This window comes from Penaeus monodon, chromosome 16 (genome assembly GCF_015228065.2).
Source record: "Penaeus monodon isolate SGIC_2016 chromosome 16, NSTDA_Pmon_1, whole genome shotgun sequence".
In the NCBI taxonomy this organism is placed as follows: domain Eukaryota; kingdom Metazoa; phylum Arthropoda; class Malacostraca; order Decapoda; family Penaeidae; genus Penaeus; species Penaeus monodon.
In genome coordinates, this window is record NC_051401.1 from 30,278,614 (window position 1) to 30,306,113 (window position 27,500).

The following is a 27,500-nucleotide window of genomic DNA, read 5'->3' on the forward strand; positions in this document are numbered from 1 at the left end:
GATACGTCGCTAATGTCGCCTACGAGGGCGAGGCCTCCTACCCTGCAGCCAAGCCTGCCGCCTACGCCCCTCCCCCTCCCGCGTACGCCTAAACCCCAAGCCTTCCTCCTTCGCCTGTGATACCAACAAACACCTGCCGTTCGCCTTCCCCTTTTCCAAGCCTTTCCAGCTCACTCCAAGCCCCTTGACTCCTTCGCCACAACTTCCATCGTTCTGTCGACCTGTCGTTCCTCAGGCTCGTTCCCGCTCCTTTCGGAGCCGCCGCTTGAGCGCCGCTTCCGCCGCCTTCGCTGCGGCTGCGCTTCAGCGCCTGCTTCCTTTCCCTATCGAGATTCAAAAGCAATTTTATTTATTGTAAATTATGCCTTTCGCTCTTTAAGATAAAAGCTGACATGTGAAACATGCTTTTCTTTCCTTGCCATATCATTCCACAGTCATATGGACTTTTTTCAGAAATAGGAGGTAATAAAGAAAAAATGAATATAAGAATAAGAACATGAAATACACATCTGAATTTATCCCCCGTATATATATATATATATATATATATATATATATATATATATATATATATATATATATATATTTGTGTGTGTGTGTGTGTGTGTGTGTGTATGGGCGTGTATACATATATATAGACGTGTGTGTAAGTATATATATATATATATATATATATATATATATATATATATATATATATATGTATATGAATATATAAATATATATATACACATATACACATATGTACGATATACATATAAATGCATAAATGTACATATATATATATATATATATATATATATATATATATATATAGATATATATATGGCTACTCTCTCTCTCTCTCTCTCTCTCTCTCTCTCTCTCTCTCTCTCTCTTATATATATATATATATATATATATATATATATGTGTGTGTGTGTGTGTGTGTGTGTGTGTGTGTGTGTGTGTGTGTGTGTGTATGTATATATATATGCATATATACATATCTATATCCATATCTATCTATATATATGGATACTCTGCGTGTGTATATATATACATACGTATATATACATATATATATGTATATACATATGTATACTGTGGGTCCAGTAGCTGCTCACGGCCATTTCCTAATTTTGAATACATAACTAGCTTTCGTTTATGAGAAGTGCTTCTATCGTGACGCAAAAACATGAGATTGTAGAAACTTATTTTTGCTGTAATCATCCCTATCACTTAAACATTAGAGTCAGACGAAGGATTCATGGATAATGATTTGAAAAAAAAATCACGTTTTATATATTCAAATAATTGCTGACGTCCTCCGTCGATGGAAAGAGCTCGTCAGAGGGGCGGAATCGGTATAGCACGTGTGGCTGCAGCGCAAATATGCAAGTTTGCTGAGATACATTGTGGCAGAGGCATACACTGCAATCATGTGTTACAGCTAGCATACCCATAATTTCAGCACTACATAAAGATGAATAAACATTAAATAGATAAACAGATCTACCATAAAAAGGTAAGCAAATTATTAGATTAATCAAGTATATTTGAAAAAAAAATCGTCATAATTATTCTATGCATACATTTCATCAGTCTCATACATTATCAGCTGCCTCGAGTTCTTTCCTGGTGACGGATAGGACGCGAAAGGTGACTCTGAACAGTGAAAAATAATTTTAACTCTTGAGAATTTTATAACAGAAACTATTCTGTTAATAACTTCTGATAACTGAATATCAGGGACTTGCGTTAAACAAAGTTTGGCATAGAATGAAGTTGGGTAGTTATGCAGAGATTGAGGTCCAGGATTCCAATAAAAAATACAATCAAATCTCTGGCTGAGTTTTGAAAATTAAATGAAAGACTTGGTAACAGATACAAAATATGGGAAAGAGATGTGCACAGAAAAGAGTAAGGTGCTGAGAACGGGCAAAGTCGAATTAAAATATCTCGACAAAACCAAAGTGCAGACACATTACCTACTGCACCGCATATCTGTGATTCTTGGACGTTGATGGCAGGACCTTTGAAATGACATGCTTTGAGAAGCTCGTCACATACCGTATACCAGTCATGGAATAAACATCATTGCAAGAGAAGAAACGGGCCAGAAAAGTAAAAATTACAGAATGCTTGCGTGAGTAATTAAAAGAAGAAACTGAAAGGGTTCGGTTCCATTTCAGACCACGGGTTTATTTATTATTATTATTATCCCTAAGACCCACTGCCTTTCAAAACAATTTTAACAAAAGTTCAAATCAGTGATATCTTATTAGCAAGGGACAGTAGAATGTGTTCAATAGAGTAACAAATAAGTTGGTCAAAAGCATATTCCAAGGCTTATAAATATTTTACAGACAAAACATTAATAGGGTGATATGATGATGGAGTATAATTGCACTTTTAGTTAACATTTATGACCAGTGGGCACAGCTCATATATTTGCATTATGATGATACCCCATTATGATGATGAAGATACTACTACTACTGCTACTACTACTACTAATAATAATACAACAACAACAACAACAACAATAATGATAACAATGATAATGGTAGTAAAAAACAACTATAATAATAATAATAATAATAATAATAATAATTATCATTATTATTATTATTATAAATATGAACTTACGCACGTATATGTATATATATATATATATATATATATATATATTATATATATATATATATATATATATATATATATACATATATATATATATATATTATATATATATATATATTATATATGTATATATATGTATATTTATATATATATATATATATTATATATATATATATATATATATATGTGTGTGTGTGTGTGTGTGTGTGTGTGTGTATGTGTGTGTGTGTGTGCGTGTGTATATATATATATATGAACTGATATAGGGTTGAGAGAAAGGTACGATACACTAGACATACTGAGTCGTGAAGGTAGTGTCAAAATCAAACTGGGTCGTGATGAAAAAGGTTTGAAGAACCCTACTCTAATGGGGTACATTATGGGGATAATTATAACGAAAATTATATATTTAGTAGTTACAAATTTGCAGATCACCAAATATGATATTCAAACATTGTCAAACTTACAAATGAATGAGAAATTCTTATGGCAGTAAATCATAAGCTAAGCCAGAAATATTCTTGAAATAAACTAATAACGAAATCAGTTTAATTCAAAATAAAACTTTCAATGACGCATCACTTAAAAACAAAATAAAAACAAAAAACAACTGTGCATTACCTTGCCTGATCATGGGCCTCTAAGAATTACGTCAGGGCCCACCGGCCGTGAACCAGTCGTCTAACCAGGACGTTAATATATGACAATGTGCCGAGAAGTAGATGGAAGGAAGACTGAAAAATCCAGGCTTTCAGATGTAAAGAGTGGATATATCTGAAACTGCAGAAGGAAAAAAATCGTGGAAGATTGCGAAAATTGAAGGACTTTCTCTGTGGCTCTAGATCATGATTATGATGAAATAACAAACAAATGAACCTAAATTTTTTCCTCATGATTATTGTTTTCTCCTGTTTCCACATTCCTTATGTGCACAAGTTGCCACTGCTGATGTTTTCCAACTCCATAATCATTCTAAGACCCTCAATCATTCGACATACTTTGATTTGTGTGTATATGTTTTCATACAAATCTATTTTCTTTTCTGATGTTACTACGTTTGCATCAGCTGATGCTTTGTCTCCGGTGCTCCACGATCATAGCAGTACAGAAAGACCTTTCCTACCTTCAGGCTTTCACGCCGACCAGCGGAAAGTGGGCCTCGGATGCCGCAGAGGTAGCTGGGGAGAGGCCGGACCGCTGCCCATCGTTCGCAACCAGTCAAGAACGTTTTGGAAACAGAATAATATTGATAATAATAATAATGACAATGATAACAATAATAACAATAACAATAATAATAATAATAATAATAACAATAATAATAATGATAATAATAATAATAATGATAATAATAATAATAATGATAATAATAATAATAATAATAATAATAATAATAATAATAATAATAATAATAATAATATGACAGTGATGTGATAATACATAATAATAATGATAATAATCGTGACAATAATAATATTAATAATGATCATACTCATGACGATAATTATAATAATGATTACAATAATGATATTAATAATAATTGTAGTTTTGCTGGCAAGTTTCTTGGCAACGTCGTTATGGTGTCATAGTGATGCAATATGACGTAGCATGGGTCGTGGTGGTTCGTGAAACATTTTTATGCAATCATGTGGAAAATGACTATGATTCTGGCATGATGTAGTCACGCTCGCTACGAGCACTGGTGAGCACACGACCCCGATGCGTGGAAGTGATTGATGTCAGCTGAGGCTTCTTCCCTTCTCCCTCCAGCCGCTTGCAAGAGCTGGACGTCGCTGAACACTGAGGATGCAACGAGGCCCAGCACAGGCCACGTCTTTTGAGCTGAACTCGAACGACGAGCGATGAAAGCGGTTGGAATCGTGTGAGGTTGGTGAACGATATGTCGGATTATATATTGCCATGCCTTCACAAGTCATCACATATTTTACCGAGTTCCTTAAGGCGCGCGTTCACCATCATTCCCTAGAAACTGGTATTGTATCAGTAGCGTGGAACATCACACTGGCTCATACTACTGTAGACCGAAGATATCACACACATTGCGGCCGTGATGGAATTTAGCAACTGAAAACTCTCGACATTCTAGACTCAATGCGATTTTGGCGAATCGACATTACACTTAAGTGTAAACGAGCTTCCCACGCTTTTCATGATAGTCCTACTACAGTAAGTTTCATGTAAGAATTGCGCCTTACCCGTGGCATCAGCTGCAACAAGAATATTATTTTCACTGTAGTATGCCGTAATGGTTTCATTTTAGAAATATACATTGACTATCACTCGTCACTTCTAAGGCTTTTTCATTCTGATCGCCCAAATGAACCACAAAAACATGTTATTGTCAGAGCTACCAAGAGCTCATAAACAGAAAACGACTATGCTTGATAACTAGAGATCTTCCCAAATTACACGACTACAGAATGACGGCCCTTGCGTAGGGCAAGGACACGAGCAAGACACACACCACCGTCCTGGATGTGTGGCAGTCGCTTCAGTGCATTTGATATTCGTTCTGTCTTCCTGTTGCAGGGCGTAGGGTCAAGAGCATAAACAACAGAAGACTCTCCTGGAACAGCGTTCTAGAGTATTTCTATGGAACACCTGTTTCCTGACCTGCAGAGAAGACCATGGCAATGCAGGATCTGCATCGCAATTCAGATCGTCTCCGGTGAGCGATCTCACACCAGAGAAGACAACGATGTTCGAGGTAGCTGAAATGAGATGGAATCTTACAGCACTTGACCTCCACGAAACATCAAAAGGCAACTTTTGGAGACCTTCCCTTGAGACGACCAGGGAATCACAGCACTCCCATTCCCCTGTCAGACTCGCGGCATTCGGATCCGCAAGATTGCATTCCCTGCCCTGTGCCTCAGCATCTAATCTCGTTCTTCATGACCTCCTGCCTTATTTTCCGCATCGCGGGCGGGGCAAGCCAGGCCGTTGCGCGCTTGCAGGTTCTGCATCTGGAAAACTGAAAGTTGAGTTTGAGAAGTTTCATCTATCAAGCCATGATATACATACACGCAACGGATATGCATACTTTCCGTAATCTTGATTTGAATAACCAGTGAGTCGAATTTTTAACAACGCTAGTCGTATTTCTCGTTTGTTTGAGCATGATAGCACAATAAAATGGACAGAGACTGAAATAAAAAGGCAAGAAAAACGATATTGAACCACGTGTATTCTCGTGTATTCACGTGTAATCCACATATAGCACCACCACATGGATCTTCCCTGTATCAAGATGTGAGCATTACCCTAGAAGCGATTAAGTCAGTTTTAAAATCAGTCTGGCTACTTCCGTAACAGCTATTACACTAGAGACAATAACAGTTATTCCTAACACTATCGGCCACTAATGGGTTCACACTTCGGCACTCCAGCAGCGCATGCGAGGGTGACGCAACGACCAACTCGAGGGTATATAAGGCGGCGTTCCTGCCCCAGCAGCACTCTTCGACGCTCCCTCCCATAAACCATGTCTGCCAAGGTAGGCTGGCTAAGTTCGTGCCGAAGGAGCACTTGTGTTTATAGACTCAAACTCAATCAAAGCTCAGTGACGATTGGCATTCGAACGATAGCGAAAAGATTACCGCAAACATATATTACCAATATATATTTGCGGCTAAATAATCTCGACTAACAATTACACCTGAACTGTGCTTAGATGTGGAATCCATGAGAAAACAATTCATTTTTTTCTGTGAATACATCAAATCTAAGCCCAGCGAGTGATTGTTGTTCACCGTTACTATTCTTTATAATTTGCTGTATCAGTTCTCCGTTCTCTATTACCTTTCTATCTTCTCCTGTTATTCATTCACCTTTATATACCACACCTCTCTTTCCTGTCACTTTCTCTCTCTCTCTTCTCTTCTGTCACTTTCTCCTCGCATTATCTATCTATCTGTCGACGTATCTATTACTCCCCCTCCCAATCCCTTTCTCCCTTTCCTCTCCCTCTCTACTCTTCCCTCCCGCCTCTCTCTCCTCAAGGCAGACGCAGCGCCCGTTCCTGTGTTCATTCACACTTCCGTTTTGCAGCTCATCGTCCTGTTCGCCCTCGTGCTGTTGGCATGCGCGCCCCCCCCCGATGCCCCTCCTTCCTACGGCCCCCCCGCCTACAAGGAGCTGGCATGCCTTCGACTTCGCCTACGCCGTCAAGGACGACTACACCGGCAACGACTTGCCCACGACGAGACCAGCGACGGCAAGGTACCTCGGGATCCTACCGCGTCCTCCTCCCCGACGGTCGCACCCAGATCGTCACCTCACGCCGACCACCACGCGGTACCGCTAACGTCGCCTACGAGGGCGAGGCTCTACGTCTGCACCCAAGCCTGCGCCTACGCCCTCCCCCTCCCCGTACCGCCTAACCCAAGCTTCCTCCTTCGCCTGTGTACCCCAAACACCTGCCGTTCGCCTTCCCCTTCCAAGCTCTCGCGTCTCACTACTCAGCCCCTGATCCTTCGCCACACTTCCACGTTCTGTCGCTTGTCGTCCTCAGGCTCGTTCCCGCCCCCCCCTTTCGGAGCCTGCCGCTTGAGCGCCGCTTCCAGCCGCTTCGCTGCGGCTGCGCTTCACGCCTGCTTCTTTCCCTCTGAGTTCAAAGCAACTTTACTTTTGCAAATTATGCTTTTCACTTCTTTAAAATAATCGCTACATATGTGATTGCCCCCTTTAGTTGTCACCTTCATCTCTACATGCTATCTTATCCATATATTAAGAATTATATATTATTTATAATTATGTATATATATTATAATAATATCGCATTTTACTCCTTGCATGTCCACATAGACATATACATAACGTTCGAGTAATTGTGGAACGCCGTCATGAGTTTGGTCGTGGTTGCTTCAACTATATGACCCAAAAGCGCTTTACTCGGTGCATCGAATCGCCATGGGGGATCCTGAGACTCGGAATCCGACCAGATATGCCTATAGCAAGCCTTATACGATACTTGAAAGCTCTATTAAAGTGTGGTGTGGGTATGCTGAACCTTTCCTGTTAACCCAGGTGAGGCAGCTGTGTCTGTGCACAATCTTTTCACACCTGTATGGATGGATAATGGCCGAGCTACTAGCCAAAGTCATTGGAGCCACACTAGCATTATTCAAGATCTCAACCTGACTTTTGCCGATGATGTTGCCATCTATTGAGTCCTGGGAGTCACTGTGGACTCTTGTGCACTTTAGCAATGAGGGAGCCTAGGCTCAGAGGCTCCTGGACCATGACCAAATTCAGGACTTGGGGCCTGTTATGGAGGAACCTGTTCAGTCGATCCTGCTTGCGGTTAGACGTTGAGTTCAGAGAGTTTCAAACCTTGGTGCGTAGTCCATATCTCTGGGCTGTCAGACAATGATTGATTAGGCCAAATTCTGCCGCGTCAACAGCTAAGGCATTACGGCGACTGCCTTGTTAAATAGAACTTTAGATATTATAACTTTTAAACTTGAATAAAATTTTACAAATACAATAAACATCTGGAAAATCAAAGCAAAGATATGTATGACTTAATTAAAATTATCTGCTAAACAATCTTGCATCATTAAATTTATTGAAAATTAACTTCTAAGAAAACTATGACCCTCTATTCACAATCCTCCCAATACATTTTCAATTAATAGGGAGACAAATACATAGTCTTGTACTGAAAATTTGCAAAACTTTCAATAAATGTGAATTGCTTAATGCGCTCTTGCATCCTCCCAAACTGTTTTCATGTATTTAGCCATTCATCGGCCCATGATCCAATGTTCTTGTGTGACCCGATTCTTAGTCTTGTTAATGCAACTTCCACTTTTCGGTTAGGGTGGATGCAGTAAAACCCAACTGCCCCGGTTTCCATCTCAAATCCTTTCGCAGTTTTTTTTCGGGAAAGGTATGCCCCCAAATTATTCCTTCCATTTTTTGGGGAAAAAACAACCCCCTTAGGGCGGGGTTTCGGTCGGTGTGTGGGAAAGGGAAAAACGAGCATCAAAAGGGCCCTGACCCGCAGCTCCCTTTTCCCCCTTCTATCAGCTCGCTCATTCCCACTGATCCCACATGTGCGGCCACCCAACACAGATTTTATTTTTTTGGCGTTTTTTGACACAGGGGCAAGCCATCTTAAAACCCCCCCTGACTACGGTTTGGGGTTTGAGTTTAAGTCTTGATTCGCTTGCAAAGCACTACGAGATTCATAATATATTACAATAGAAGGGTTCGAAAAGTCTCTGTCATTTTAAACTCCCTTGCAAGAGGGGCATGTAACTCTGCAGAAAAAATCGGGGCTGTTTAGAAAAAGCCCTGCCAAAATTGCAGCCCTTTCCCTTCTCTAAACAGTTTTCAAAACCATCTGTATAAAATTGCCCCCTGATCCTTGGTCTTAGAAATTGTGAAAAAATTTTTCTCTTTCCCCCTTCTGCTTCTGTTTTTCCCCCCTTTTTCCCCAAATTCCCGCCCCAAATCCACCCTCGATTTTGATAGCCCAAAGGGGGGGAAAGGGGGAAAATTCCCCAAAGCCAAAACCTTTAGTAAAAAAATAAAGATTTTTCCCCCAAGTTTCCCTCATTCTCCTACCTTTTAGTTTCCGGTATCCTAAAGGGGGGTTAAAAAACCAAATCTGGATGTAGGAGACCCCGGAATCCTTTGTATCTCGTGAAATAAATCGGGTTTTCATTAGCCCCCCGGGGGTTTAATGAAAGAGGTGGTTTCTCCCTCTCAGCAACAGGGATTCTACGGGTAAAAGACCGGGAAACCCCATTAAAACAGTTTCTGGGGAGCTTCATTATGAACTGAGCCCAACATCCAGAGAACGGGGGATTTTGGCGAAGAATACACCTCAAAACCATAATCAAGTTTTACTAAAATTTAAAGCGCTGGGAAAAAGCCGTAAAAGCTTTGTGCGGCCCTCCCACCCCAAAAAAGTTTAAAAGGGTTGAAAAAACCCCACAAAATACAAAGCATTTTTTGTACCCTTTTCATTTTTTTAACTGTTTGATTTGAGGCCCCCCAAATGAAATTTTGAGTAAAAAATTAGACCCCAAGTACTTAAAACCCCCTTGGGACAAATTGCAGGGGGTTTTCTCCAAATTTTGAGGGAAGGGGGGGAATTTTCCTCGTTTGGGGAAAATGTATACCCAGGGGGCCTTTGTTTGGGGAAAATTTGAACCCATGAATTTTCCCCCACTGTACAACCTGATTTTTTTGTAGTCTGCATTTTGGCCCCTTTGAACACCCCTGTAAGTTTCCCTCCTGAGCCAGTAAGTGAAAAAGGGTCATCCACATACCGTTTAAAGAGACAGAATTTGGAAACAACTTTTAAAATGCCCCATTTATACCCAAATGGAAAAACAGGGTCACACTTAAGACACCCCCTTGTGGGCCCCCTTTCCCAAAAGGGGCCCTTCCGGGTTTAGAGAAACTGTTTTCCCCCCCTGAACTAAAAAATTTTTTCCTTTTAGAAAGGAAGTTTTTGTAAAAGGGAAAGGAAAAGCTCCCCCTTAAAACCCAAAATGTATACGCTTAAATGAGAAAGCCATGCTTACAATTTGGGTTCGTAACCCTTTTTAAAGGCCCAAAGAAGACTGCCAACAGGGTGACGTCGCTTTTTGCAAAGGGAAATTCTGATGGGCAGTTTCCACCCTTTCACAAGTACACCCGTGGTCGATCTAAATTTTTCTAAAGCCATATTGATATGGGGCCCAACATGTTTTTTTTTTCAAATCAGCCATGCCCCAACCTGAATTTTTACCTTTTTTTCCCCAAATAAATTTGCAGATGCAACTGGTGAGAAAATTTGGGTTCTGAAATTTTCCCTTTTGGTGGGAACCCTTTTTTTACTGGGTTTTTTAGGAACAGGAAGGGATTATGCCTCTTTTCCATGGGGGGTGGAAACTGTGCCCCCCCCTATAGATCCAATTTGAAAAAAGGCCCAAACGGGAAACTTCGGGGAAAGCCCCCTCCATAAGTGAGATATCATTTGATATGGAAAATTCGTCACTTCCCGGGGGCCAGTCTTAGGGCAGACCCTGAAAAGCAAGTGCCCCATCTCCTTGCGCAAAAAGGGAAAAATTTGTATGGAAATTTCCCGGTTGCATTTCCTACTAAAAAGAACGCCCACGGGGTGTTTTTTTCCTGTTCAGCACAAAGAGTGGAGAATCGAGCGTGTAAAAATGCTCCAGAGGAAAATTCCCTGCCATGGATTTGCAAAGCCCCATTAAAATATTTTTTTTTGTCTGGGGATGATTACCCCCCAATCAAATTTTCCCAGACGGGTTTTGTGATATGGAGGGTGCTTTTTTCCCCCAATCTTATGCACCTTTTTCCCACCCCATCCCTAAGGGGGCCCCCCAGATTTAATCAGGAGACATACTGTCTCCACGCCGTCCCGTCCTAGCCTCCTTTAGCCGCCCTGGCCTTGGTAGGGGCCCTTTTTTATAACTGTTTAAAGGTTATAATGGGGGGGCCCGTCTTTTTCAACTGCCTTAATGCATTTTTTTCCTTGCCCCCAAACACCCTTTTTTGACATTCCCAGACCCCATTTTTACTGGGGGGTCGAGGGTACTGTCCGCTATTTTTGGGAATGGATGCTTCTGCTGCAAGATAAATTTCGTGATGTAAAAAGTGTTTTAACAGCACCCTTAAAACCCCACTGGAAATTTTAACCAGATCCTTGCAAACTGCAGTTGTTTTTTTCAAAAAAGTTTCCCACCCCCCATTTTTTTTTCAAGTCCCCCACCCCTCTGCACTCCATTGACGGGAATACCATTCACCTCCTCCAAAATTATTGAAATGGCCCCCTTTCCCCATGACCTCCCAAATTTGAATTTTCAACTGTAAAATCAGGTGACCCCTTTTGATGGGGTCTATTTTAAAGGAATGCCCCAAAATTTTTGAATTTGGGAAAATGTGGGGGAGTGTCACGGGTTTCAGTAAAACGGCATCTCCCTCTTTAAAACAAGGCCCCCAAGGGCCCCTTTCCCTCGGGGTTGCAAAAAGGGGTCTCACCAGAGGTGAGGGGGGACCTTTTGAAATCCCCCAAAAGAGTAGAAATGATGGGGGCAACGGGCCCAAGAAACATTTTTCCAAATCATCTATGTTGAGATTATTTTGGGGGAAAAGGTAGATGGATGCAACGGGTAAGGTTGGGATCAACCCCTATTTCACACCCTTTTCCCCTGCAGTGTTGTCCCGCAGGTGGATGGGGGCCCGGAAGGGGAAATAAACTTGACGTACCATTACTGCTACTCCCCCCCCCAAAGGGTCCCCTTGGGCAAAGGTCCCATAATGGGGTTGAATTTTAAAACCTTTTAAAAGGGGGAAAACCCATTTATTTTTTCCCGGGTTTAAAAAACTCTTGTAGACATAAAAAACCCGGAAATTTTATGAAGCCCATCAGATATTTTCAGTTTTTTCCCATTTTGCATAAATTTCCCCGACAGTTTCCCTTGGAATTTTGGGTATCCAGTTCCCCTTTTTAATTATTTTTTTCCCTAAAGGGGTTTTTGGGAGCACCTGTGGGGCAAAGGGTTTGCCCCACCCTTTTTGGCTGTCCCTTTTCCCGGATCCTGGGGGGTAACCTTTTTTTTTGGTTTTTTTTACCTTTTTGGAGCTAGTTTTTTCCCACAGGTTTCCCTTTTTGGAAAAGGTTTTTTAGGATTTCCCCCTTTCCTGGGCAAAGAGCGGCCTGAGGCCTTTTTCTTCAGGTGGGATTCTGTCCCAGGCCAAACAGAGGCCCCCGTGGATGTTTGGCAGCTGGGGTCCTTTTTCACAGGCTCAGGATTTTCCTTTTTCCTGGGCAAAGGGCCGGTTGGGCCGAGCCTTTTTCTTTAGGGGCTTCTGCCTAGCAAACAAAAGGGCCCCCGTTTGGGTGTGGTGGCACCCGGAGCTTTTCACCGTTGAGGCCTCTGGAGGGCCTTTTAAAAGAAGGCCCAAAAACCTTACTTTTTGGGGGGAGGAAATCCCCTCAATAGACCCCTCCCCTCCTACTCCCCTTTTTTGGTGGAACAACTCACCAGAGGCATGTCCGCAATTTCCCACTGGGGTTAAAGGGAAAATGGGAGAAGGGATGTGGGCCCTAAGAACATTTGGAAAGGGGAAGGGGGTTTTTTTTGGGAAAAAAGGGTGGGCCTTTTGACCCGGGTTTAAAGGTTACCTTTCTGTGCAAATGCACCGGGCCAAAAGTCCCTTTGGGGGCCCCTTTGGAAACTAAATTTCTCCTTGGCTCCCCTTTTTACCAAAAACTTTTCCTTTTTAAAAATGTACCTTTTTACACTTTCTTTGAAGAAGCCCTTCAAAACCCCCTTTGGGAGTGGGGAACAGCATATTGAAACCCGGAAAATTTTTTCATCTCCTTGGTGAACCCGGGTTTTTACCACAAATTTCACATACTCTTTGGGTTCCCATTTTCTTTTTTAAAAAGCAAAGGGGTTTTGGGTTCCCTGGGGCCCCTAACCCTGGGAAGTGGAAACACCCCATAAAGGGGTTGGGGGCATAGGCTTTACCCTTTAGGGTGGTTTCCATTTCTAACCTTTAAACCCATTCCTTTGGGAAGGGCTAAAAAGGTTTTAAAAATTTTGAAGAAGAGCTGGTGTCGACCCGTTTTCCAAAACCCTCAAATTTTTTTCTTAAAACCTTTTTTCTGCCACTTTCATTAAAAAATTTTCTAGTTCCTCCTAACGTTTTTTTTTCCCCAGAAAAAACCCCCTCAGGGCCCCGGGAAAAAAACCCTTCCCCTTTCACTGATTTAAGGTTTTGTGGGGGGAGAACATGAGACTTGGGGGCCCCAGGAATGTCGCATAATTTGCACGCAAACGGGGCAAATCCCCCGTCTGGTGACGAAACCCCCAACTATCAGGCTACCCCTCTCGGGTGGGGGGTGATTTCGAAAGGAAACAAAGTTTTTACATAACCTTTTAACAATTTTTTTGATGTAAATTTTGAAAAAATCAAGATTCCCTGATTGGGTAAAACCCTCAATTGGGCTTCACTACTAGGTACTTAGTATTGAAATTTTTTTTCATATTTACCCGGTTTAAAATTTTCCTTTTGTGGATTGAGGAGGACTTTTCCCCCTTTTTTACCGGGGGTTTTGGGGGCCCGGGAACCCTTACGATTTCCCTTTTTTTGCCCTTTGGAAGCTGGGAAAAGGGTTTTTAAAGGGGGCCCAAAACGGGATGTTCCCGAAGGGGAAAAGGTTTTGGGGGGTTTCGTAGTCCCCTCAGGGAGAGAGATAATCTTTTTAAAATTTTAGTAAATCATACAAAAATTGGGAAATTTTTATTTTCCTTTTACCCCCCCACCCCCCCATGGGTCCCAGAGGGAAGCTAAAAGTTTTGGGGGTCAAAATCTCCCAAAAGCCACAGGGGGAATGAGGGAAATATAAAGCAGCCCCCTATTTAATTTTCTGGTAGTCGTGGGGGGCCCATGCCTAACCCACTGAATGTGCCTGCTTGACCCCCAGCCATTATTTGACCAGCCGATTTTTACTTGGGCCGGGCCCTTTAAACAAGCCCCCCCGTTTTAACCCCCGAATTTAAAAGGGCCCAAAAAGGTGGGGGTTTTCTAACTGCAGGGGGCAGCCCGGGGGGAGAAATCCCCTCAACCTCCAGGAACCCCCTTTTTTCCTGGGAAAAACAGGATTTTCCAAAACCCCGCCCAAACCCCCCGTGGGGGAGGTCTCCCCTTGGGGCCCAAAGATGGAATGAACCAGGGGGGGGTGACCCCTCCCCTCTCATAGGCCCCTTTGGGGGCAAACCCGGAAAACCCTTTTTTCCCCATCCCTCCCCTGGTGAAACCCCTCCGGTTTTGGGGAGCCCCCTGGTCCCCGGGTCACCAGATTTATTGGGCCCCCAAGCCCCCCCCCCCGCCGGGAACGGGCTTTCGTTTGGGGGTGTCAGACCAAAGTCAGTAGATGGATTTGGTTTCCCGGGAACAGGAAACCATGAACTCGAAACAAAAAGAGCATTGGAGATTTCCCGGGACCCTTTTCAGAAGGACCAAGCTGCCCTGGGCCCCTTTAAGGCCCTTTGGGAAAAAAAAAAAGGGCCCCGTTTTTTCTCTATGGGAAACAAAACCTGGACGCGGATAAACATCCGCCCTCGAAGGGAACCCCCGCATAAAAAACACGTCCCCTAAGGCAAGAGAGAGACACGGCCCGACAGGCCCCGTGGCATTTGACGCTGAAAAAAGGACCCCTCCTCCCTCCCTGCGAAAGAATCGGGGCCTTTCCTTTTGGGCATTCAAGAGAAAGGGGGGAGCGGTTTTTTTGGGAAGGGGGGCGGACGAGGCCCACAGCGGGTTGGGGCCGAGCCGAGCAACGCCAAATTTCCCCAAAACCTCTCGGTCGTGTGGTTTTGCATGAGGTATTAAAGATTTTTCCCGCGCCCGGGGGTCCCCATGCATTTGGGCCTCGGCTCTTACGCTTTAAACCGGACGGTAAACGCGCCCCTCCGGTTTTTTGGCCACGAGGGCCTATGTCTTGCATGAAACTTGGGGGCCCTCCTACCTCCCTTTTCCTATAAAAATTTTTTGGGAAATTAGGATAACTTTTGTGAAACACCTTTTTGGTGAACGGGCCCCCATCTTCGGGGCGCGTGCTGGGACTGGGCAGCCCTTTAAACCTCCCCCCGGGAATAGTGTTCGGGGGGGCCTTAAAGGCCTCCCTTACGGGGGTACATGATTTGCCATTTTTTTGCGGGGACGGTCTGGCAGACCATTGTGACCCCAACCCCTTTTTTTTTGGGAATAGGCGTTTAGGCGGGGTGGGGGGGGCCCCTTTGCAGGGCCCTTAAACCAGGGTTTTTTCTAATAACTGCCGTAGACAAAAATTTTAAAGTTCCCACCCTTTGATAGGAAGAAACCTTTTATGAAATAGTTGTGGTTGGTTTATTTCCCAGGGGATGAGGAAATACGGGAAACGGGGTACAGTTCCCCTCTTCTCTCCCCGAGGTAAAACACCCCTTTGGGGTTTTTTCCAAGAGAAAGGGATTCCTTTAAAACCCCCCCTGCCATAAGAACTCCCTGAAAAAAAGTTACTTCTCCCCCCACTGTGATAAAAAACAGCTGGGGTTTGGCTGTTTTCAGGGGAAAAATAAAGGGAGCTTACGGGGAACGGGTTACAGGACCCCCCTTCCTCACGAGGTAAAAACACCCTTTTGGGGTGTTTTAGAGGGAAGGGGGATTCCCCTTTAAAAAAACCTTTTCCTCCCATGGGAAACCCCCTGGAAAAATGTTAGGGGCCCTCCCCCCCTCACTGTGAGGGAAACGCCCTGGGGCCCGGGGCTTTTTCCCAAGGGGATGAAGGGAAACTGTTTGGAAACCCGGGTTTGCGGGAAACCCCCCTTTTTTCTCACTGGGGGTGAAAAACCCTTTTGGGCCGTTTAAGAGAAAAGGGGGTTCATTTAAAAAAGGGTACGGGCCCCTCTCTAAAATGGAGAAAACTGCCGGGAAAAAGGGGAAAGAGCTCCCTTTTCCTTACAGGGAGGAGCAGAAGTTTTTCCCATAAATTTGATGTCCTGGGGTGGAAGGGCACCCCTTTTTTGGGGATACTCCCAGAGGTTGACACCTACCCAGGGTTTGCCGTTTTGTGGCACCCTTTATGAGCTGGGAGACGGGAGCCCCTTGGGGGTTTGGAGCGATGCTGTGCACGAGGTACGCCCTGCGGCTAGAAAACACCTCTTTGGTCCTCTATTTCTGGAAAGGGACGGGTTTGGCCCCTGTCCAGGCCCCGGTTAGGTAAATCGGCTGGGCCCCCTGGGGAGCTGGGGGAAAGCAGTCATGCTGGGGTTGGTACCCACCCCGTCTGGGCGAAACCAAACCCCAAACCCGGAAAATTTGGTGCTATATCCACTCTTTCACCCCTGTTGCTTTTTAGACATTGATTTAAAAACTCGCTTCCCCTTTTTTGGGATCCGTGGTGGGGGGGGGGGCCCCGTGAGTAGATGAAGCACTGCCAAGAAAATGGAAAATAAAACTAAAAACCCCCACAGACACCGAAAATTTAAAGACCCATGAAAGGCCCAGACCACAGCGCCACCCTAAAGGCCATCGTGGCCCTTTCCTCGGTGGAAAAAGGGGAAAACCCCCCCCCCGAGCACGGGGTTTTGAAAATGTCATGCCTGCGCCAAGGGGGTGGCCCAAGACAGAAAAACCATGAAAGAAATTCTGTCCCCAAAGTTTTGTCCAACGGGGGGGGACTCTCGTGCGGGCCCCCTCCGGGCCCACCCCCAGACCAGGAAGCCTCTGAAACCCCTCGGGACACCCCACTGACCGAATAGGCGCCCAGTTTAACCGGGCCAAAAACAGTGGGGGGCCCCCACGAAAAAAAAAAGCCCCAAAAGGCCGAAAGAGCGGACCGAAACGCCCCGGGGCCGGAAGCCCCAAACTCCGGGAGGGAGGCCCGGGAAACCCCCCAAGGGTTTTCCCCGCAGTTTAAGGGGGTCCCCGTAAAACCCGAAGGCTTCGAAAATCCCTACCAAAAAAGGCCCAGGGAATTTAAAAAAAACCAGCACAAAATCGGGTTTTGCAATCCGGGTTGCGGGGAGATCGGGGCCCCATGACCCCATCTTTCCCCAAAAGACCCAACCACCCTTTTTTTCCCTGCGGGAAAACCCAGGGGAGCTAAAAGATGGGAGGAAAGTGGGGCCTCTCGCCCTGAAGTTCCCGAGAAAAGGGGTCAAGATGGTGCTACTTGGTTTCTCACCCTCATACGATGTGGGGGGGTGTTTCGCATCACACCCACGGGGTCGTGGGGCCCTTCCCAAATTAAAGGGGGAAGCCTCCCCCCCGGGAAATTTCCTGGTGACCATGAAAGGTTCCCCAAGCTCTCCCCTTGATCGGGGTTTAAGGGGGGGTCCCCCACTTAGTACATATGTGCCTGAACCACTGGGGTTGTTTCAAGTCCCAGAAGTCGGACACCCCCAGGCAAAATGCCACCCAAACCCAAAAATTGGGGTTTCTGTGGGCAAGGCCCCCAAAACCCGGGGTTGGGGGATAAAGGGCATATTAAAGAAGAAAAAAAAGGGGACACAACAAAAAAAAATGTCCTAACTGTCCCAAGAGGCATCACGCCGGGACCCTGGTTTGCTTTTTTCCAGGAAAGGGGGGCGGCCCCTAAAAACGGCAAGAGGTTGCTAAAAAGATTTTCCCCTGCCCCCCCCGGCACCTACGGGGGGGGGAGGAACAAAAGCGAAAAAAGGCTTTCCCACCTCCTAAGAGGAAGGAAGCTGCCCCCCCGCCGAAACCGGAGATCTCCACAAACAAGAGGTTTTTCCCCAAATAAAACAAGTGCAGGGAACCCCCCGGAAAAAAAGGTTCCAACAGCACCAAAGGCCCTCCCCAGATCCAGAAGACAGGGGTCTTTGATGAGGGGGAAATTTTGATCCCATCACGTGTGTCCCCACAGTGGCAGCAAACCCCTTTTCCAGGACCAAGGAAGAGGGGGAAAAGGGCCCTCCCAGATCCCATGACGACCCTTGAAACAGACTGTCGCAAGCGTAAAGGGAAGAAGGGTTTGGGAGGGCCCAAAAAAGCCCAATCCCTCCCTCACCCCAGGGGCGAAAACTCCCCTCCCCCCCCCAACCCCAGGCCATCCCCCCAAAGGGAGAGCCCACCAGGGTGATTCCCGTGCCAAAAAATTAAACAGAACAAGCTGACCCTGCCCCGGCAAGGCCCGCCAATGCCAGAAAAAAAAGCCTGGCCAAGAAAAAGCCAAACACCAAGTCAGAAGGCTACCAAAGGTCTCCACCCCCCAGTGGGGCCCCCGGGATAGCCTGACTTCTCAAGCAGTGAGGACTCACCGTGAAGTTGTCAACCCCCAACTGTTTAAATTTTTTCCGAATACGACGATGTCTCTGATGTAACTATCCCTTAGTAAAAATCATGGCCCCGCAAACTAAGTATTTTGCCCGTGGAACATCTTGGCTTTTCCTCAAGGATTGCCATCCCCCAAACCCAAAAGTGCGAAACAAGGAACATTATCACCGGAACCTTTTTCGGTTCCCCCGGGTACACGTCTAAAGGCCCCCACGTTCCCAAGGGCAAAAGAGGCCCGATCACCCTGGTCAAAAACAAAATTCCCTGCTCCCCCAATAGCTTTAGGACCGCACTGTTTTGGGGGAAAAAAAATGTTGGGAAATTTTTGCCCTTTGAGATTCAGCCCCGGCCGGGGGGCCCCTGAAATTGGGACAATGTTTTTCAGGGGCCCCACTGTAAATACCTTAGACATCAACCCGGGATTTTTCTTTCCCCAGCACACGACCCAAGTGGACATGGGGGGGGACTTCAAAGGGACACCCCCATCCCGGCTCCCGGGGGGCACCGGATGCACCTGGGAAACACATACCAACGTGGGTCGAGACATTCCCCCAGTCGGGTCTCCTTTAACAGCCAGGAAACCAAACCCCCCCATGTCCAGGGGGGTCCTAGACCTTTACCGGGCCCCCTGCGACTCTGGTGGAGAGGATTTGGGGTGGCGTGGGCGATGAGGGCCATCACTAGTGACCATTATGGCACTATAACTACCCTCAGGGGTAGTGGCCCAGCCCAAATAAACCAAAACCGAATCCAAGATGGAAAAAAAGACAAACCCCAAATGGCAGGGATTTCCCGAAAAACCCCTTTGGCCCCCTCTGGGAGAAGCAATGAACCCCCCACAAAGCGAAAAGGTTTGGGAAATGCTTTCAAACCAGATTTTTAAATGCCCTTTATAGGCAAACATCACTTTACCATACCCAAAAAATGGCCTGGGTTTTTATGAGTAACAAGGACGCCTGGGCCCTTTAATGACCCAGAATTTGGGAGGGGCAACCCCCAGGGTAAAAAATGTGCCGAAAACCCTTTTCCCAAAACAAAGAACCCCCGACAACCTAGCCCCCCTAAGGGTGTCAGGGATGCCAGGAAAAAATGCCAGCAGAGTCAGGCAGGAAAAGTGGCCCGGAAAGGGTGGGAGTCCTTTGATCACCATACCCCCTTCTCAGAGTTTTGGGCAAATGAAACCGAAACTCAGATGTTTTTCTTTTCTCTGAGGGGGCCCAAGAGATGATATAAAACCGTTGCCAAAACCAAACCCCGGGCCCCCTGACGGGATCTTGTACCCCAAACATTTTCCCCCCTGGGAATGGTAGGTGAGCTTGCATTTTCCTTTCAAAATCCTCAACAAATCCTGGGGGGAAATTACTTACCCCAGAGTTTGGGAAAAGGGGGTACCATAGTTCCCATTTCCCTTTAAAACCAAAAGGGAAAAAGGGGAATACCACCCCCATCTCTCTCCTCAGCCCGTCTGGCCAAAACTGCCCAAAAAGGATGGTAAAGAAAAACCCGGGTCCGATGGGGGAAAAGGGGGCCCCCCCACGAAAAGTTCCCCCCCACGGGTTTTACCAGGGGGGATGAGCCAGTGCAAAAGCATAGCCAAAGTTTTTGGCAAATAAAAAACGGGGACATCTGTGGGAGTATTCCTTTTACCTGGGGGAAGGAATTTTTGAATTTGGGAAATCCCCCTTCCCATTTAGGAAAGCCTGATCCAAAAAAAACCTCTGATTTCCCAAAAAAAATCAGAGGTAAGGCCCCTTTGGGTTGGAAGGTGACTACTTTTCGAATAGAAAAGCCCCAAATCAAATTCCCAAAGGGCCCTATCACAGCACTGGGCCCCTAGGAAAATTTTGGGAAAGCCAAAAGGTGGGGGTTTTCAGTCTAGCCCCTTTTTTAAAACATTTTAAAGTCCTGTATCCTCAACATAAACCTCCCATTTGGGGCAAGATTTATCTCCTTTTAGACGATCTTGCTATCCCCCTTTTTTCCAATGGGGCCACCTGCCTAAAAAAAAGCCCAGCCCTTGTTTTGGGGCCTGGATCCGAGGAGTTTTTGCAAGGTTACAGGATAAAAATTTTGCACCAAAACCAAAAGGGCCCTGGTCTGAACAGAGAGTTTTAAGGCCAAAAAGTCTGAAAAAACCAGGGAATCAAATGGGTTCAGGACTACCTCTCCCCTTTGGGGAAAAGGGTTGACCGGACCCTCTCCTTCCAGAAAAAGGTCCAGCCCTGGTTGACTGAACAAAGGCAAGGCTGTCTGTAAAGAAGCAATGAGTGGAAGGCCCCATAGGGGCCCCGGGAACGAGTACTAAGGGTCATTTTTAGTACAGCTGTCAGGGCCCCTTTTTAGACTATGCCCCCCCGCCTGGTTGGCATTAAGAGGAAAATATTTAAAAAAAACCCCTTTGAGGACAGTCCCAAAAACGAAGCCCCAGGGTCTTCGGGGGCCCCCAAAGGGGGGCGAAAGGGCCCAACCTCCCAGGGAGACAAACCTTCTCCCCTTGGCCTCAAAGAATTGATCTAATGGCGCACAAATTTTTATCAAAAAGGGCCCTCCAAAGGGTCCCAGGAACACAAGCCCAAGACATAAAATAGTCAGCCCTAGAAAAAGATAAACCCAGCTGTTTTGCAAAAAAATCCTGGCTGTCTCACACGCTAAAGGGTGTTAAAACGCCATAAGCTCAAAGAATCCCACTGGCCCAAAGGGGATGGACTCCCCTCCCCTGGGCTTTTTCGAAGCTCCCCCCCGTTGGGGGCCCAAACCCCCGATAGAGTTTCGGTCATGGACTGGGAAGCCAAAAAAAAACGAATATTGTACGCATAGCCAAAGGCAGAAAAAACCCGAGGGCATTTCAACCCTCACCCCTCCGGGCCCGGGAGAACATATTACACGGGGGATCGATCGATCCCCTTTACCCCCACTGCAGGCGCCGGGCTTCGGAACAAGGGATGCCCAAAAACCATGAGGGTAAAAAGACAAAAGCCTCCCCCAGCTAAAAGGGGAGAGGGCAGTTGCTTCATGGGGCACTGAGCCAGCGCCGGAGGGAAGGACCCCGTGGTCATCACACAGACTTTCCCAAAAAAAAGCGTCGGGCTGTTTAAGGGAGCGTCCCCCCAATAACAATATTTCCTTGCCTTTACCATCCTCACACTGGCAAAAAGAGGATTCTTTCAAAAGGGTAAAAAGAAATCATAAAAAAAACTGGGTTTTCCCCCCACATAGGGATCAATTGCTGAAAAAGATTAGCCGAAATTGGCAGGGGTATGCCCCCCAATCCCATTTATAATACATCACCAAATTTTTACCTTTGGGGAAACCCCCCCGGAAAAAAAAACCCAACCCCCCCCAAACCCCCCCCCCCCCCACAGATAAACGAGTTTATTCCCCTGGGGCCCAGCGGGTTACTTCAGTGCCCAGGCTTTTAACCACGGGCACTCTCTGAAAAAAACCAACAGAGTCCGAAGTCATTCTGCCCAAAATGCGCCTAGGTTTCCCACTGTGCAGGCAATCATACAAAAATAGAAATAAAGAGAGTTTTTTAAATGCATTGTGGCGGCTAACGCCAAAACTTTTACATTACTTAGAGAATTGTTTTGCCACGAAATTTCCAAACAAAGCCCGCAAAACCACAGCCGTTGTGCTTATAAAAAATTTTTCGGTTTCTTACCCCACGGCTACAGGAGCGCCTGCGGGCAACCCCACCGCCACGGTAAGCCCCAAAAGGTGTAAAGGGGAAACAAATGACAGGGGGGTCTTTTGGGGGTCACTTTCCTACCTTAAAGTTTTAAACCACCAATAAAGACCCTTTTTTTTTTGAACCGCCCAAGTCCATCTCTCGTCTTGCTCACATCGGGTTGACGTGTTGCTCCAACGCACGTGTTCCCTTACCTTTTTTGGCTTGTGGTGGTCCCACTCACACCCGGGTTGGCTTGCGATGGTTTTTTGGGCTTACATCTGGTGGTTTATGGTGGTCTTCCTCACATCTGGTGGCTTGCGTGTGCACTCGTTACTTTCTGATGGCGGGCGGTGTTCAAAAATTCACAACGCCGTTTGCAAATGCCCCTACCACCCCCCTTTCCCGCCGACCCCTTTTTGTTTGATCTACCGACAATTTTACTCCTGTCGAAGTGTTTCCTCGCCTTCTTAACTCTCACCATGCTCCCAACTCCTCTTCTGCCCCCGGAAACCATTTTCCTGTCCAACAAACTTCGTGCTGCCCAAATCCGCCTGGGCTCCCCGCCTGACAAGTCCGGGCAGATTTTCCTCGCACTCAAACCCGCCACACTCCCCAAATCCGCTCCCTTTCCCTCGCTAATTCTTAGCAAAACCCTCGTAAAACACACCTGGATGTCGAAAGTTTTTTCCCACACCAACAATCTTCCTCGTCACTATTAATTAAGTGTACCTATTAGTCCCAAAGGGGTAACTTTGCCCCCCCTATACCCATCCCACCTTCAACAAGTTGCCTTCTTTAAAAATTCCCAATACACGCCACTCAAACGAACGGACACTAAAACCCCCTAAATACAAAATTCTCCCTGTAAAACATTTTTTTTTTTTCAAAAACAATCACACACGGTTTGGTTCCCTGTGAAAGGACCCCCCAACCTTACCCTCTTTTCCCCCGGCCCCTAAACCTCCCTAATTGATGATTGTTTGTTTTTTCGTCTATTACTTTTTCCTCGTGGGGCACATTTTACCTTTCTCTCAGTTGGGTTCCTTCGATTTTTTTAATTATTGGGTTTTTTTGGGCTGCTCTCACACTTTTTTGTTTATTTTTTCAAATTAATAAAATTATCTATTTTTTTCCATATTTTATTTTTTTTAAAAAGAAGTCATTTCCCTTCTTTTTGCGTTTGTTTTATTGTGTATCCAAATACCCATTTTTTATTTCACTTTTTTCTTCATACTTGCCGTCTAAGGGGGCCCCCCCCAAAATTTAGTTTGTCACCTCTACCTTTTTCTACCTACCTCCCCATCTTGGGAATTTTCACTCAAAGTTTGCGTTTTTTATATGTGCCATCCCTAGACTAAACTGTCCCCAGACCCTTTTTAAAAGCCCCCTCTCGGGTTAAATACTTGCCCCTCAAAATCCCGGGACCTTTTTTTCTTTATTTTAAGGGGTTTGGTTAGTCCCTGAGGGTTTATGTCTCCTTTGCAAAAAAGGGAAACCCAATTACGCCCATGCTTTTTTATAGGTTTTCTGGGTTAAACAACCGAAATTTAAATTTTAAACCCGCCATGGCCGAAAGGGGAAAACCCGCCCCGCCCAACGAAAATTACGCTCATACGTTTAAACTCCAGACGCGCACGGGTTTTTATTTTAACCGCAATTTTAATTTTTAACCTGCTCGGGCCCGTAAACAAAAATCCTGCGCCCGCCGCACACTTACCTCATACGTTTAAGCCCCGGGAAAAGCCACTGTTAAAATTAATTCAGGCCCAGCTCCCTTGTTTTCCCAGCATTATATTGCCTATTTTACCCAAGATTTTTGAAATCTTATTCAATTAATTTTTCTCTCTTAAATTTTAAGGGGTCCCTTATTAAACCGCTAAGAAATTAATCCTTTACTTACACGTTACTCTCTTTTTTCTTGCAACTTAGTAAGGTGAATGCAAGCACCCTCCTCCCCCTTTACCCCTTTTACGGGCCTTGTACACTTATTTTCCCACTTCTAAAGCCCTTTTACCCTCCTCCCCCTTACAAAAAAAAGGGTTGCCCTCATTGCAAAACCTCTGCCACACCCCTACCCTGGTAAAAAGACCTCGTGCCCCTTTGATCACCAGAACCATTTTAGATTCCAAACAAACTTCTATTTGCATCTTTCAAGCGTTACAGTGGGCTCGGGACGACCTTGCGCGGGGCCCCGGCGTCCAAAAAAATGTAGCAAGCCCGGAAAAAACACTTCACCCCCCGCCCAACCTGCCCTTCCCCTTGGGGCAGAGCGGGTGCCCCCGGTTTTCTTTTTTTCGCACGGGGGGGATAAACTCCGCCCTCAAAGGGAACCCCGCAAAAAAGGACAATTTCCGGGGCAAAAGGAAAACCCGGGCCAGACGGCCCAAACCCCACACGGGTTTTCCAGCTCCCCACCCGGGGACAGGGGTCTTTTGGGGGTTTCACATCTCCCCTTCCCGGGAAAATAAACCAGCAATTAAAACCCCCTTTTTATTGAACCCCCCAAAATCCCCCTCTCGTCTCCTCACATCTGGGGGCGGGGTGCCCCCAACTCACTTTTTCCTTAAAATCTGGTGGCTTGCATGGTCACTCACTTACACACACCACCCCACCCCAACACACACCACACACACACACCACACACACACACACATATAATATATAAATAATGATATTATTATAATATATATATATATATATATAAAAACCACACACACGGGGTGTTTATATACCATATATTTATGTTATATATACACACATACTTATAAATATCCATATTTTTGGTGTATGTATTTATATATATATATATATTATATATTTTATAATATATTTATATATTAAAATATTAAAATTTTCTTAGGGAAATCCTCTCTCAGTATAATATATATATATAATATATATTATATATATTTTATAATATAGTTTATTATTATATGTATATATAATTTTTAAATTTTGTTAACTTAAGGTATTTTAGGGTCCAGTAGGTTTCATAGCCCAATTTTCCTCACCCCTTGAATACATATTTTTTTTTAAAGTTTATGGCCCAACTTCTATCGTGATGAAAAAATAGGATACTGTAGGAACTCATTTTTGGTATTCCCTTTGTCAAAATTTGCCCCCAAAGGTGTCACTTGAGCATCGGGACCCAGAGGGTAGGTTTCAGGGCAAATGATTTTAAAATTTTTTCCCTTTGTTTTATATTTTTCAAATCTTGCAAATTTCCCTTTGGCTGATGGCAAAACTTTTAAGCAGCATACAACCCGGGTCTGGTAAACCTAAACAAGAAAGGGAAAAAACTTGGGAATCACTCAGCTTCCTATTATAATAGTTTAAAAAGGGTTACTATAATAGATTAGGAGTAAGAATCCCAGAAATTTTCTTTATTTAAAAGTAGATGTTAAAATTGTTCAAATACAGTTCTTAAATAAACTTTTCAGCTCCTAAGGAAGATTGTCAGTCCCTCATATTTTAGCTTATTTTCTTCCTTAATGGGTGCCGGGGCTTGCTTAAAATATGGCGACACGGCCTTTTTTTCTTTAACACAGGACTGAATGAAAATACCCCTGACTGCCTTGACCATCTCTTTATTTTTTGAAAATCTTCTTTTTAAATTGCCTCGGTCACGTCAGGGGCAAACATTTGAAAAAACTATTTTTTTTTAAAAAAATTATTTAGAAACCCAAATAAAATGGGTAAGAGTAAAATGAAAAACATAAAAATTAAAATTTGAAAAAGAAAGGCCCTGTACTTAAAAGAAAAGAAAAACCCAAATTTTTAAAACGTTTTTTCCCCAAAACTCCCAAAAAAAAACGAAATAAAAAACGAACCTTAAAAATTTATGGAATTTTCAAAAACTAAAGGAAAAAATTTAATAAAAATAAATTTTTATAAAAATGGCCCCTTTTTAAAATTTTAAAAAAAAGGGTTAAATTTGAGAAAAACAAAAAAGGGGAAAATTGGGTAACAATAAAAGTAAAAAAAAGAGGAAATCACAAATGAAACCCCAAAAGGTCCCGGGACAAGCAAACGACCATTTAAACCAGCAGGGGAGCCGGAGCGGGGGCGGGAGGGCGAATTCAGCTCCCCATACACCATGTGAATATGAATAAAATTTTGTACCACTCACTATATATGTTTATATTTTACTTTGTGTTTTTTGTAAATTTTCCCTACACCCCACACACAAACCACACACACACACACACACCCCACACACACACAACCCCACACCCAAAATATATTATATTAAACCAAATATATTATATATATTTTATATATATATTTAATTTAAATAAATCAATAATTAATTTAAAAAACCCAAAGCCAAAACATTGACTAGGGGAGTTCCTGCAGTACGTTCGCCCCCCCTCCCTCTTGAGCGCTAAACCCGCTTGCCTCGGCCATCCCTTTCGCCCTAGGGCCCGGGGGAACCCCCTCTGCCGGTCGCTGTTTTTTATTTTTTTTACAAGGTTGGTAAATTTTTTGTTGCTATTTCGATATATTAAATTTTTAATTATTCCCCAAAAGGCCCGGATTTTCTTTTTATTGTGTTTTGTGTTTTTTTGTTTTTGTGAAGGGAATTTAAATAAAAATTTTTATCATGGTTTACGTTTTTTTTTAAAATCTTGACAATGAATTCCCCGATTAAAAATGGGAAAAAAACTTTAAACATTTATTTTAAAAAGGCTTACAATACAATGATGGAAAATACCCTTTTATATAAAGAATGATAAATACTAATTTAAACCCCCATAAATTAAAAATTAAATTTGATATTATTTCTCCCCCCAAATAGAGCACTCAATATGGAATGAATAGTAAAGAAAACGTGAAGAACAAGAAGAATCTCGATAATTACTATTTGTCTTTAAAGCAAGGGCGGGTTTTTAAATGGGATTTTACCATTTTATATCAGGGCCCTCTTTACCCTTTTTGTCTATGTTCTGGGGACCCCAGGGGAGAATTAGAGTTTTAAACGGAGCTGCCCCTTCCCCTGTCCTCTTTGTACCCTCCCCGTCCCAAAATATAATATATATAAAAATTTTATTATATAATTATTTTATACATATATTTCATAATTTTGCCCCTACACACACACACACCACACACACACACTACATATTATGCAAAATTTTACAAAAATGGAGGGATATTTTAAAAGATATATATATATATATATTATTTTTATATAAAATATATATACATACATATTAAATATTAAAATATATAATTTTATATATTTTGATTTTTATATAAAATATTATATATTTTATATATCAAGTCAGCAGCACTGACTTGGGCTTGGGGTGATTTCATCCCTGCACACACGCAAACGCCCGCGCGCATATTTGAGCACCCCCGGTGATTTTAA

The 27,500-nt window shown here is 44.1% G+C and overlaps 2 protein-coding genes across 2 annotated transcripts in view; one reads left to right on the top strand and one right to left on the bottom strand.

Annotated features, from left to right (window-relative positions):
- LOC119582705 (cuticle protein 19-like) overlaps positions 1-400 on the top strand; it is a 1,717-nt gene extending 1,317 nt beyond the window's left edge. Inside the window, exon 2 of the mRNA XM_037931133.1 lies at positions 1-400. This exon is cut by the window's left edge and continues 256 nt beyond it. Coding sequence (XP_037787061.1) covers positions 1-92 — 92 coding nt within the window. The 3' untranslated portion in view covers positions 93-400.
- The window catches only part of LOC119582707 (cuticle protein 19-like), an 88,434-nt gene that overhangs the window by 16,961 nt on the left and 43,973 nt on the right, over positions 1-27,500 (bottom strand). The gene's annotated exons all lie outside the window — the stretch shown is intronic.